This window comes from Hipposideros armiger, unplaced genomic scaffold (genome assembly GCF_001890085.2).
Source record: "Hipposideros armiger isolate ML-2016 unplaced genomic scaffold, ASM189008v1 scaffold_777, whole genome shotgun sequence".
In the NCBI taxonomy this organism is placed as follows: Eukaryota; Metazoa; Chordata; class Mammalia; order Chiroptera; family Hipposideridae; genus Hipposideros; species Hipposideros armiger.
Genome location: NW_017732127.1, coordinates 440,365 through 455,117, shown reverse-complemented (window position 1 = coordinate 455,117; position 14,753 = coordinate 440,365). Strand labels below are relative to the sequence as shown.

Genomic DNA, 14,753 nt, shown 5'->3' with positions numbered 1-14,753 from the left:
TCATTTAGATACAATAAAAAGAAACAGAAAAAAAATTTTTTTTAAATGTTCTTTTGGTGAGAACTCTTAGGATTTACTCAACTTTCATATATTATCATTCAGCAGTGTTAACTATAGTCATGTTGTACATCATAGTCCTAATACTGTTGATCATATAACTGAAAGTCTGTAGCTTTTAACCCCTTTCCTCTAATGCCCTCTCACCACACCCCACACCTTTATAACAACAAATCAGATTTCTTTTTCTATGAATTTGGTGGGAGTTTTTTTTTTGTTTGTTTGTTTGTTTGTTTTTAAATTAGAATCCACATATAAATGAGATCATATAGTATGTTTTTCTCTGACTTATTTCACTTAGCATAATGCCTTCAGGGTCCATCCATGTTGTCGCAAATGGCAGGAGTTTTCTCATTTTCTATGGCTAAATAGTATTCTAGTGTGTTTGTATACATCCCACAATTTCTTTATTCATTCATCTGTCAATGACCTCTTAGGTTGTTTCCATATCTTGGCTATTGCAAATAATGGATGTCCCCCCTTGACTGTATTTTCCCACCAGAGGAACCATAGGCTCAGGGGAGACCTATCTGTGTGGCGCTACGCCGGCCTGGCCTGGGGGTGGGGCGAAACAGTCAGCACGCAGCAGGTCACCTTACCTTTCCAGTGCAGGCTGTCCTGGTTTGTGTGGTGCAGGGGGGTGCTTCAGCCTCCCTCCTGTGTTCTAGGATTCTCTCAGCGGTGTCTCGTCCTTGAATTGTCTAGTTGTTGTTCTTGTGAGGGGGAGCAAAGTCAGGAATGCCTTATGTCGCCATCTTGGTGGTGATGTCACTTGCTGTACACTTGAAGAAAATGAAATCCTGAAATGTAGTCATTAAAGGCTGGTTTATAATTACCTAATGCACATGGTCACCAGGTTGGTATTATATTATAGAACCACCTTGGGGAACACTTCTGTGATCCTTACTTTATTTCCCACTAAGTACCCAAGAATCAAAATGAGGAGAGCTTGCTTGAGGCCTGACAGTAGATAAGTGGATTTCACGTCTAAAAAATGAGGGACTGAGACACGCTCCTCCTCCAATAAACTTTAGGAAATAATACTCATTCCTTTTGACCAAGCAGTTTTCCTCTTGGACATCTATCTATGGCAGATGAACTGAAAAACAAGAGGAGGAAAAAAGGCTTTATATGCAAAGATGTCTCTTACAGCATTTTCTTTTTTTTACAACTGCAAAGCAATCTAAATGTTTGCCAATAGGCAACTAATATTGTATTAACTAAGTAGAAAATTTGGCAACTATTATAAATACAAATGGGAGTTTATTTCAACATAGAAAATGTCAAGTTAAAATGTTAAATAAAAGGAGCAAGATGCAAGTTTGTACATGTTTGTAGTTACAGAAAACTAGAAACCACACAATTTTGCCTAGAATGAATACTAGGAAACAATACATAAGAAAGTGATTATCACTGGATACTAGATTCTATAATTTTACTATAGTACTTTGACCATGTTGACTTCTAAAACACAGCTTCAAAATTATAATAGTGACTTACTGTCATTTTATTCTTGCAAATGTCCAAAACTGATGCTTTGTAGATCAAAATTGCACACGTAAATGTTGTAAATATTGCCAACCATTTGTGGTGTGTTGGTTATTTTGGGTTTAGCATGTTGACCTTAGAACTTATGGTTCAGGGTCTGTTACTGAAATGACTTTGTTAAAAGTCAGGATTCCACAGAACAATTCTACATGTCCCTTGAATTCCATTTTTTTTTCTGGTTTGTTTCCATTTACAGATATTTATGGAACTAGGAAACCTGAAATTTAAAATTAAAGAAAACAATGTCTCTTTACAGGTATTCCATTGCCCAAAGAAGATGACATTTCTGCCCCCTTGATCTCCAGCTCACCGGTAAAGGAAGCCCGGGAGTATGAAGACCCCCCAAGCGAAGAGGAAGATAAAATAAAAGAAGAGCCTCTGACTATCTCTGAACTTGCATACAACCCAAGTGCCAGTCTGCTCCCCACCCCCATTGATGATGATGAGATTGACATGCTCTTTGATTGTCCATCTAGGCTTGAATTGGAAAGAGAAGACACAGATTCATTTGAGGAACTGGAAGCAGATGAAAATGCCTTTTTGATGGCTGAAGCAGAGGAGCTGAAGGAGGCTCACCGAGCTTGGTCCTGGAGCTATGACATTCTGAGAGGCCATATTCGGGTGAACCCGCTGGTCAAGAGTTTTTCCCGGCTCCTTGTGGTGGGCCTGGGGCTGCTGCTCTTTGTATTCCCCCTGCTCCTCCTCCTTTTGGAGTCAGGTATTGATCTCTCCTTCTTATGTGAAATCCGCCAGACGCCCGAGTTTGAGCAGTTTCACTATGAATATTACTGTCCTCTCAAGGAGTGGGTGGCTGGCAAAGTAAATCTCATTCTCTACATGCTGGGTTGCTCATAAAGTTCCTATCTCATATGACTAAGGGCTATATTCAATACTAGTGATTTGTTTTTTTCAGCAAATGCCTGGTTCTGAATAGTCATGGGGCTGTCAACAGCGTTCCTTACTCAAAACTGATTATTCAAGCCTTTAAGTTAGCTTTCCATAATTCACTGCACTTAAGTAAGTTTAAATCAAATATAGTAATTTTAGTTATAGGTTAGGAAGATGGCCCTTAAGTAACTAAAAAATATGTTTATTGTTTATTATTATATCACAGACATACTCTTAATTATATCATAACACATAACACATTGAGCTGAATTAGATTGACCCTTTTTTAATAGTTAGCATCATTACAAGCTATAATGTTCAGAATCAGAATTTTAGTAAAAATCCAAGAGAAAGTTTTTGAATATAATCCTTAGTGGAAACAATGTCCTCTAACCAATGCCTATACAACTAAATTTATGCTGGGTTTGTTTTTTTTTTAAATATTTTTATGTGTTCAGAATATTTTGGTAAATTTTTAGCAAAAAAAAAAAAAGCCTCCTGGAGATATTTAAGTGTACAGATTGTAAGACTAATGCACAAAGGGTATGTCAGGAATTTTTTAATGTTTTGGTACTGGTTTGTTTTTAAAAAATATTTTTGGTTGAACAATCCATAATTTGTTGTTACCTGCATATGAGATAGAAAATAGGTAGAAAGACACTGTAGTAAGTAAGCTTCTAAAACAGATGATGGAACTGGAGGATGTAGAAACTGAACATCAAATGGACACAGGGTGGTCCATTTTTCAAAGTATTTGGACAAGATGACTTGTTCCTTTCATTTGCATTCTGTCCACATATTTTGGCTGGGGAAGCAGAACATTTTTAAAAGAAAGCAAAACTTTAAAGGAAAAAAGTTAAAAGCTATGCTAGTTAATTGCATGTTATTATACAGTAATCCAAGAGTGGAAGCAGACAGGAACTGGACAAAAGGGAAGTAGCAAAAGAAAGTGTTTTGGTGAGGCTGGTAGGCAGGTGGTGGGAGGCAAATGATCTATTTTATGGAAGTGATGGTGATGCAAGGTATTGGATAATGTAAAGAACAGCGCACCTGCTGTCCAAGTTGACATGAATATGTTTAACTGGATCTAAAAAAGAGTGGAGAAGCTTGAAGGCACAATTTTGGTCCCTCATGCCATTTACTGTGATTCTGTGAAGAAATCTCAAAAGAAGTGTGTGTATGAGAGAGTAGGAAAGAAAGAAAAAAAAATGAAAAGAATGGATTTTGGCTTTTTGATAAATGCCAGTGATCTTTTGTGGTGGTCATTATACTCCTTTCCTGGTTTTCTTAAGGTCTTAACTTATTCATAATTGGGGCTCCCATTAAGAAAGTGGAGGGGACTCTTTAGGTAAACCATTTCTGCTTGGGTGAATTAGTGAAAGGACTCAGTAGAGGGAACAGATGTTCTAGTACTTTCCTTCATACCATTAAGTCCATGACAGAAAGGTAAGAGTATGGAGCTTTGGCATGGAGCATTGGGATTTCTGAATGGATTGAAAATGTTACATTGCTTTCATTTACAAAGAGACTGGGCTGCCTGTAATCTCTCCCTACCTCTAAGAGACACTCTAGCTCTACCATTAGCATAATTTCCAAGTTGGCCATTCCAGTCCTACTGATTCGTGGAGCTCTGAGTGCTTTATTAGATATTTAATTTTGAAAATAAGTTTTAAAAGTCAGCTCATGAAGCCTTCAGTTGAGCAAACTATAATATACATTTGCTCTTAAGTTTGTAGGATGTCGTTTCTCATGTGCTTTCAGTGATTTATTTTGCTCTTTAATAAAGACTGTTTAATGCCTGAAATTTGATAACAATATACAAATATATTTCCATAGTTTATTTGGGAAGTTGGCAAATGGCCAGCTTTAAAACTGAAGTTCTTTCCCCCACTTTTATCATATGACTTCGATGTCATCCTAAGGGCCCTCCAGTATAGTCTGCAATAAATAAGTCCCCCTGCTAATTACGCTTCATGTACTTTTCTTTGAAGTTCTAACCATGACAAATCACCTAGCCCTCATCCTTTCTAAATGTTAAATATCTTTTAAATTATGGAAGTAATATATTGCCCATCATAAAACATTTGAAAAATACTGACAGGAGAAATATCACACATAGCCCAACCATGTATATTTATATTAAGGAATAACAAACATATTATTTATAACATTTCCAGCTAACATCTCTTTTCTCTTAGGTAAAAACTTCATTGTTGAATAGAAATGTTTTTAAGTGAAGGTGTTGACAGGATTGGGTCTGCTGAATTTAAACAATAGCCACCAAAAGTAAAATTGGGATCGCAAAATGGCATTTCATTGGGATAGCATCAGTGTTTTTAGAAATACCACTCAAGTTTGGTAGAAGACAGTCACCAGTTGCCTGAGTCAAATGAGGAAAAGACTGCTTCCAAGATGGAGAGTATATAATATAGTGAGCTAGAGTTCAAAGCAAGTGTGTGAGTATATGTATATTCCATATTATTGGTATATATGTGTTTATATATGAATCTGTATATATGTGTGTATTTGTGTATACACAACTGATATGCTCTTCATGCACAGTTGTGTTTACTTTTCCCCAGTCAGGAATTTGTGACATGTTATTATTCCTTTTGCCTCTCAGATATCGTGGTGGATAAAACCCACAGTCTCAAAGGTTTCAATTTTCCATGAAAACCACTGTGGGTACATTTGTGGTTATATATACACACATATATGGCAAATACATATACACACACAATCTTGTCTTTAGTGCTAATGCAAGTTGGATCGTGAAAAAAATGTAGGTAAAGTATTGTGTTTCTGTCTGTGCTTGGAACATATTGTAAAATGTTATGTATTTGGAATATATTTTGTGGCTTGTCTAATATTTAAAAATTCACTCTGGGAAGAGCTCAAAATGAATTGATTCCATTGAAATACTAGAGATAGGGGGGCCATGTTACCTATGATTGGAGCCTTATCTTTGTATAGTGAAATCTGCATTTCTATGTCAACATTCAGATTGTTTTATATGTTAATATGGTGGCAGGAATCCCTAATAAAGTACTCTGGGGAAAAATGTTTCTGCAATCATTTAGTTTTATTCAAAGCAAAGTTGTATAAATATCCTGTTGGAAACTACACAAAGGTGCCATCTAGGACCATGAAATGAGGTCACCCTTGAATGGTGATAGTATGAAAAAAAGGATCACAGGGAATGGATGGGAGTAATCTTTTGCAGAAATCACCCAGTCAAGAGCAGGAGTATTGAGTGTACTGGAAACAGACCTAACCATAAGAGACAGCTATAATCTATTATTATGGCACTAAGATAATTAGAGAAATAGAAAAGCGTAGAAAAATCGAAGAGGGGTGTTCTGCGTGACAGGTTGGGGGAAGGGTTTCAGAGTGCCAGAAAATTAGTATGTTATCACTTCTGGCCAGAAAAGGGTGCCTTCCTGTGCTAGAAAGAGCTACATCAGCCTCAACTCTGCAACACCTGCCATTAAATTTCTCCTGCCTGTTCATGGGCCCTGGAAGAACCTGATTATTCTACTCTGATCTTCCCCTCCATACAGCATGGCCCTCTGCTTTGCCACAAAGCTAACAACTCTATATCTGTCAGTTAAATCAGAGGTTGTTACTCTTTTTTTATTATTATTATTTTATTATTAGTTTCAGGTGTACAAAACAATGCACTAGTTATCCTTTTCACCCCTCACAAAGTGACAACACCCCTCCCTCCACGCCCTGTCTCCCCCTCCCCGATATCATACTTATCTATTACAATTCCATTGACTCCATTCCCACACTCTACTCCACATCCCGTGACTATATGTATATATAATTATAGTTGACATACAATATTATTCAACATCAGCTTCAGATATACAGTGCAGTGGTCCGGCCTCTAAACTGTCTATGAAGTGGACTCCCCAACAAGACATGAGTCCATCTGGCCCCCTAAAAAATATTTACAACATTATTGATTATATTCCCCAGACTGTCTTTTCTATCCCTGAGGCCATATTGTAGTTACCAATTTGTATTGTCTCATCTCTTCCCCTTCTCCTTCATCCCCACCCCCTCCCAACTAGCAACCCTGTTTTTCCTCTGTGTCTCTGAGACTATTTCTGTTTACATTTCTCATTTATTCAGTGATTTAGGTTCCACAAATAAGTGAGATCATATGGTATTTGTCTTTGACTGACTTATTTCACTTAGCATAATGTTCTCTAGATCCATCAGAGGATGCTACTCTTAATGAAGCAAAAGGCTCTCTTTACTACAGGAACACCATACATATCCAGTTGAATTACACTCCAGTTAGGGTGGCCACTTAAGTCTGTCAAGTTTTATTTTTCAGTTTTATCAAGATATAATTGACATAATATTATATTAGTTTTAGGTGTACAAATAATAATTTGATTTGTGTATATATTCCAAAATGATTACTACAGTAAATTTGGCAAAATCCCATCACCTCACATAGTTACAAAAATTTTTTCTTGTGATTAGAACTTTAAAGGTCTAATCTTAGCAACTTTCAGATATGCATCAGTGTTAACTATAGGCACCATGCTGTACATTAGCTCTCCAGAACTTATTTATCCTATAATTATGAGTTTGTACCTTTTGACCACCTTCATCCATTTCACCTACTGAGGGTATAGGGGGTGGGGGAACTTTGTCAAGTTCTTACTCAGCAGTCCTTACAGCTCCAGGCTCTAGAGTACAGGCAAGAACAGGAATCCAGTAGTTAGCACTGAAGCGTGAGGTGACAGGGGCATATAGTCCGTCCCTACCTGGCGGCTCGAGCCAGCACCTTTGTTTGGGTTAGGATATGCAGGCTGGAAGGCTCCACAGAATGGCCCTTGGCCACTTATTTGTTGTGCAGTGCAGGCTCCCGCCCCAGTCTTGCCTCTTGGTACAAACCCTTTTCCTTATTCCTCCATTCCTCGTTCCGCCAAATAGGGGAACGACCTCCTAACCACACTCCCAGCTTGGAAGGAAAGTAGTAGGGAGAAATTTCCACTTCTGGGGTGACCTCGGGATGGTTGTGGTCGATGAATTTGAGACTCTTTGGGCCATCTTTCTCTACTGGGTGAAGATAATGTGCTAAAAGTCCCTGCTTACTTGTCCTCCTGCTTCTCTCTCTCTCTTTCTCTTGGACCTGCTTTTGGGCTTCCAGTCTCCATGCAGTAAACAGACCCAGCAGGACCTGCCCATGGTGGGCTCAGCCAGGACTCGGCTCTCCACATTCCAGCCTCGGTCTGTGATGGGGTGGGTAAGTCTAGTGAGCCCAGCCCAGTGGGCTCAGCTGTCGTCACTTCAAAGAGGAAGAAAGATGCCTCACTTGGGCCTCAGATCCCAGCTGTGTTCTACAATCCATTAATAAAACTGATTTTAATCCTCTTCTGGCCATTGTGTCTATTGTCTATTTAGAACTGGGGTGGTGGTGGGGGGGGGGCAAGATTCATACTAAGTACGCTCAAGAATATTTAGGATGTCTGCAACCTCCAGTGTTGCAAGGAAGAAGTGGAGAAGGCTGCTCCTGGCTGAACCTCAGGCATCAGGGGATGTCTGCCACTGACATCAGCCCTGACAGGCCTTGCAAATAGGTGAGGGAATTTAGGACTTAATATTAGTAAAGAACAGAGGATTGATTGGGACCATATCACCTTATTGTTTACCTGTAGCTGATGCTTACCCCAAATATCTCTCTGGAAAAAGAAGGCCACTTTCCTTGTTGTAAAGGAAAACTCTTAGTAAGGCAAAGGATATGTTTTGTGTGAATACCAAGTATTGAAACATGTCTTGCAAATTACAGCAGCTCCTCCAGCTAACACGGATTACCTTGAATCTCTTCATCTACAAGAATTATGATTTTGATAATTACAAGGATTTTGAGTTTTCCAAGGAGACTATCCTTCAAGGGAAACAACACACTAACAAACCAACATTAGTTTCTACTCTGCTTGGCAGTTACATTCTTCCTAAATTAAAAACTCAGCATTCTGGTTTAAGCATCAGTGTCCTGTTATTCCCTGGGTGTGAATCAGCTTTCTTCCATCCTGGATTAGCCTGAGTGTCCTGACAACCCTGAGCTGCTGGTTCTGTAAAATTGCAAACCAGAACCTGAACAGTGGCCATATAAAACTGATTTGTAAGAAAAGTTAAATATTTTTAGAAAAATTGTTCTACAAGCATCATGAGTTCTAGATGTACTAAAAATTATAATTTAAAATAATTTATCAGAAATTTATCCTAATGTTGTTACAGCCTATAAAATATTCTGTGGCACCAGTAACAGCTGCAACATAAAGATCCTTCTCAAAATTAAAAATTATCAAAAATTATTTGTGATATTGCATTTATGAAAAATAAATGATATTACTTTCAATTATATCAATCTAAAATGAAGCTGCTAAAATAGGTTTTGATGGCCTAATGAATTTGCAGAAAAGTGAACCCTAAAAAAATCTTATGACCAATCAAGATACTTATATATTGATATAATAATGTATCATTGATTGTATTATACAAAATTATGACACCAAAATATTTTTTGCAATTTGTAATGTTGCAAGTTGTAATATAAATATTGTTACTCATGTATTGCTGTTACCCTTTCATGTTTTATAAGTAATAAAATATTTTTAAAAGAAAACCTTTATATTTTAGTACGTTAACTGCAATTTTCCTTTGTATTTTGAACAAGGAGCTCCATGTTTTCATTTTGCACTACATCTTGCAAATTATGTCACTGACCCTGACTGGTTTAAAAGAATGGAAGATGGGAGTATTGGAGGTGAATCCTTTGATGATCAGAACTGAAGGTTGAAGTGTGAAATCCAAATGCATATGGCTATTTTTTCTTTGAAGAATTTGAAACCATCCAAATAATGATGAAGAGTCTATCTTACAGAAAAGATTTCTTCTTTGTGTATAAAGATAAGAAGTGAGGCAACTATCTTTTTGCTAATATTTTTATTTTCTCAAATTTCATTGATTATTAGATTGGGTTAAATGAAGTACTTACAAGTGAAAGAATGGATAAAATTAACATTCTGTATCTAGGATTTGATAAAGCTTTTTGGTATAATTCTGTGTAACTGAGAAACTGAATTATCTTTTTTTTTTTTTTTTTTTTTTTTTTAGCTGAGCCATCCTGCCACCTGTTGGCAGCTCAGCGGCTGCTCAGCTCGGGCTGACTTGAACCGCTGTTGCTCAGAGCTCAAACTCTTGAGCGAGCTCTTAACCAACTGAGCCACTCAGCCGGCCCTAGAAACTGAATTATCTTAATGATGGTGTGACAAATATTTTTGCAGGTCAGGTCATTACCAATTCTTTGCTTCAATAAAATTGAAAGGATAACTAGTTAAATCATTAGGTGATACATCATTACAATTATATTTGATGGAGAAGCGCTTTCTAGACTGCTGGAATAAAGGCTTCTGAAAATCCATTCCTCCCATAAAAGCAGTGAGAACACTGGCAAAAATTGTAAACATCAACTTTTCCAGAATTCCAGAAACTTGCAAATAACTAAGAAAATTTATTCAAGGAAACCCTGCTTGGTAAGATCAGTGGGCTATGCGGCATTTTAACTTGCCTATTCCCACCGCTCACCAGCCCTGAAATTCCCTTGAAAACTTACAACCTCACAATTATGATAGCTGTGAAAAACAGCAGCACAGTGGCCACTGGAGGGGACAGAATGGGTTTGGAATTCCCTAACAGCCCCATCCCTAGAGCACGGTTACTGTTCTATCTGTACTGCAGCTCCCTGGAAGGCTTCCTTCTCAGACTTCTCTTTACTTTGCCTTATTCAGAGCTCCCTCTCTGCTCCTGGCTTTCTGAGAACACTTCTTAAAAATAATTACTGGAAATGGTTTAACACTGCAGCTGCCTGATGTGATGATACAAATGGAGTCTAAGAAGAACCGAACAAGGACAAGCGACTGAGTAATGTGGTGGAATAGGAACCCCTAAGGACTCTTTCTCCCATGGAGATACTGACTTAACAGCAATACATGGACCAACTGCCTCTGAGAAATCCAGAAACTAGTTAAAAAGTTCATACATCCCAGGTGAAAATGAAGCCAACTGCACTGAAGCTCAGTAGGAAAATCTGTAACACTCACTTGCCAGAGCCCTTCCCTCCAGTACAGCATGGCATGATGGGAAGAAAACTCCCAACTCCTGACTTCTTCCTGGGGAAGGGAAGAAGAGTGGAACGTAAGTCCAATGTTCTGACTTTTCATAGGGCTACCAAAGGTCCTGGTTTCTGTCTTGCCTGAATCTAGGTGCTGATGGGAACAAGGCACAAGCTGGGAGCAGTTGAAAACAAAGGCAATCAATGTGCACCAGAGCACAGTACCACAGCCAAGAGACACTGGTTGAAGCTCCAGTGCCACAGCCTGCTGTAGCACCAGAGATGCTACAGTGCAAGACAAAGACACCAGGGGGAGCGCCTCAGTAGAAACTGGGAATCTTCTTCAAATAGGAGATAACACACAAACCCAGAGAGGACACACCCCAGAAAGGGCTTGGAGAGGTCTCAGAATCTCTAGCCAGGCTGACTGGAGAAAGTCAAACTGTAAAGACTGGAAGAGATGGCAGATTTCAGAAATGCTAAAACCCAACAGAAGATTAAAAGGCATACAAAGGAACAAGGAAACGTGGCCCAATCAAAGGACAAGTGGAATCTGCAGACACCAGTGCTAGAGAAACAGATATATGAATTACAAGACAAAGATTTTAAAATAACCATCATAAGGGTGCTCAACAATAAAAAGAGCATAATCAGGAAAATGTTTCATCAACAAAATGAGAATACCAATAAAGAGATAGAAGCTATGAAAAAGAACCAAAGAGGAATTTTGGAACTAAAGACTTCAATAACCAAATTGAAAAATTCACTTGAGGGACTCAACAGAAGACTTGAGGCAGAAGAAAGAATCAGTGAGCTCAAAGACGTAACATTAAAAATTACTGAGGCTAGATGGCTTCACTGGTAAATTATACTAAAACTTAAAGAAGAATTAACATGAGCCCTTAAAAACTGCAAAGTCCACCCTACCAAGACCAGGAGATGTAGCAGATGTATCTAATACTTAGAAACAAACCCAGGGAGTCAGCCAAAATGAGGAGGCAAAGAAACGTGTCTCAGATGAAAGAACAGAACGAAACTCAGAAAAAAAACCTCAACAAAATGAAGAAAAGCAATTAACCAGATACAGAGTTCAAAACACTGCTTATAAGGATATTCAATGAACTTAGGGGAAGAATAGACAAACTTAGTGAGAACTTTAACAAAGAGATACGAAACATAAAAATGGAGATAGAAAACATTAAAAAAAAAAACCAGCCAGAAATAAAGACTACAATAACTGAAATGGAGAATACATTAGAAGGAATCAACAGTAGATTAAATGAAGCAGAGGATCAAATCAGTGATTTGGAAGAAAAGGTAGTGGAAAACACCCAATCAGAAAGAAAAGAAAAAAAGAATTTAAAAAATGATGATAGTCTAAGGGACCTCTGGGACAACATCAAGCATAACAACATTCACATTATAGGGGTACCAGAAAAAAAAGAGCGAGCAAAGAATTAAAAAAACTACTTGAAGAAATAATGATGGAAAACTTCTCTAACCTGGCAAAAGAAATAGACATATAAGTCTAGGAAGCAGAGAGAGTCCCAAACAAGATGAACCCAAAGAGGCCCACACCAAGACACATCATAATTAAAATTCCAAAGCTTAAAGACAAAGAGAGAATCTTAAAAATAGCAAGAGAAAAGCAATTAGTTACCTACAAGGGAGCTCCCATAAGACTGTCGGCTGATGTTTCAACAGAGATTTTGCAGGCCAGAAGGGATTGGCACAAAATATTAAAAGTGATGAAATGCAAGGAACTACAACCAAAATTACTCTACCCAGCAAGGCTATCACTTAGAATTGAAGAACAGATAAAGAGCTTCCCAGAGAAGAAAAAGCTAAAGGAGTTCATCACCATCAAACCAGTATTATAAGAAATGTTAAAGGGACTCCTTAAAGAAGGAACAACAATAACAACAAAGACTAAAAATATGAATGATAAAATGGCAATAACTACCTACCTATCAAAAATCACTTTAAAATGTAAATGGATTAAGTGCTCCAATCTTTTGATTGGATACCGAATAGATAAGATTGGGTGGCTGAATAGATAAAACGAGACCCATACATATGCTGTCTAGGAGAGACCCACTTCAGATTGAAAGACACACCCAGAATGAAAGTAAAGAGATGGAAAAGAAAATATCTCATGCAAATGGAAACACAAAAAGCTGGGGTAGCAATACTTATATCAGACAAAATAAACTTTAAAACAAAGGCTATAACAAGAGATAAATACCTAGCAATTCCACTTCTGGGTATTTACCTGAAGAAACCCAAAACACTAATTCGAAAAGACATATGCATCCCTATATTCATTGCAGCATTATTTACAATAGTGAGGATATGGAAGCAACCTAAGTGTCCATCAAAACATGAATGGATACAGAAGATGTGGTACATATATATAATGGAATATTACCCAACCATAAAAAAGAGTGAAATCTTGCCATTTGTGACAACAGAGATGGACCTTAGGGTATTATGCTAAGTGAAATAGGTCAGACAGAGAAGGACAAATACCATGTGATTTCATTTATATGTGGAATCTAAAACACAAAATAAACAAACAAACAAAACAGAACCAAACTCATAGATACAGAGAACAAACTAATGGTTGCCAGGTGGGAGGGGCGTTGGGAAGGTGGGGAAAAAAACGGGAAGGGATTAAGGTGTGCAAATTGCCAGTTATAAAAACAGTCACAAGGATGTAAAGTACAGCATAGGGGATATAGTCAATAATACTGTAAAACTATTTATGGTGTCAGATGGGTACTAAACTGATTGGAGTGATCACTTCCTAAGTTATATAAATGTCTAATCAGTATGTTGAACACCTGAAACTAATATGATAATATATGTCAACTGTAATTGAAAAGTAAAAAATTATTTTTAAAAGTACTTACAAAAAATATATGAGGAACATTTTCCAGTTCATTATCCTGATACCAAAACAGATAAAGATATCACAAGAAATCTACAGATCAATATTGCTTATGAATATAGATGCAAAAATCTTCAATAAAATATAAGCAAACTGACTCTAGCAACATATAAAAAAGATTACACACTATGACCAAATGGGTTTATCTCAGGAATGCAATGTTGATTCAATAAATGAAAATCTGACCTCTCTTCCTGATAGAAATACTCAACAAAGCAGGAAAAGAAAGAAACTTCTTCAGCTTTGTCAAGAGCATCTAAGAAAAACCCACATTTAACATCATACTTAAAGGGCAAAAACTGAAAACTTTCTTCCAAAGATTGGGTAAAAAATGTTTCCTTCCCCCTTCTACTCAACATTGTACTATGTTCTAGCCTGGGCAATTGGGAAGGAAATAAAATAATAGGCACATAGATTGGAAAGAAAGAATTAAAACTTTCTATTCTCTAGAATACACACATAAAAACTCAGAACTAATAAATGAATTAAACAAGGTTATAGGATCAACATATAAAAATTAATTATATTTCTATATACTAGCAATGAACAACCAGAAAGGAAATTAAGAAAACAATTCTATTTACAATGCATCAGAAATAATAAAACACCCAGCAATAAATTTAACAAAAGAACTACAAGACTTGTATATTTAAACAACAAAAACATCATTGAAAAAAATTAAAGAAGACCTAAATAAATGAAAAGACATCCCACGTTCATAGATTAGATTTAGTATTGTTAAGATGGCAATACTCCCCAAACTGATTTCCAGATTCAAGGCAGTCCTTATCAAAATCCCAGCTGTCTGTTTTGCAGAAATTGCAAACTAGTCCTAAAATTTCATATGAAAATGCAAAGGATCCAGAATAACCAAAACAATCTTGAAAAAGAAGAACAAAGTTAGAGGACTCATACTTCCTGATTTCAAAACTTAATACAAAGCTACAGTAATCAAGGCAGTGTGGTACTGACATAAGAATATAATTGAGACTTCAGAGATAAACCCATACATTGATGGACAATTGATTTTTGACAAGGGTACTAAGATAATGCAAAGGAAAAAGAGAAGTCTTTTCAGCAAATCATACTAGGACAACTGGATATCCACATACAAAATAATAAAGTTGGACCATTTAAAAAATTAATTCAAAATGGATCAACAGGGCCGGC

The 14,753-nt window shown here is 37.1% G+C and overlaps 1 protein-coding gene across 1 annotated transcript in view; it reads left to right on the top strand.

The window, feature by feature from the left end:
• FRMD3 (FERM domain containing 3) overlaps positions 1-5,556 on the top strand; it is a 284,121-nt gene extending 278,565 nt beyond the window's left edge. Inside the window, exon 12 of the mRNA XM_019628278.1 lies at positions 1,862-5,556. Within this exon, the coding sequence (XP_019483823.1) occupies positions 1,862-2,460 (599 nt within the window). The 3' untranslated portion in view covers positions 2,461-5,556. The remainder of the gene's footprint in view (positions 1-1,861) is intronic.
• The last annotated feature ends 9,197 nt before the right edge of the window (positions 5,557-14,753 follow it).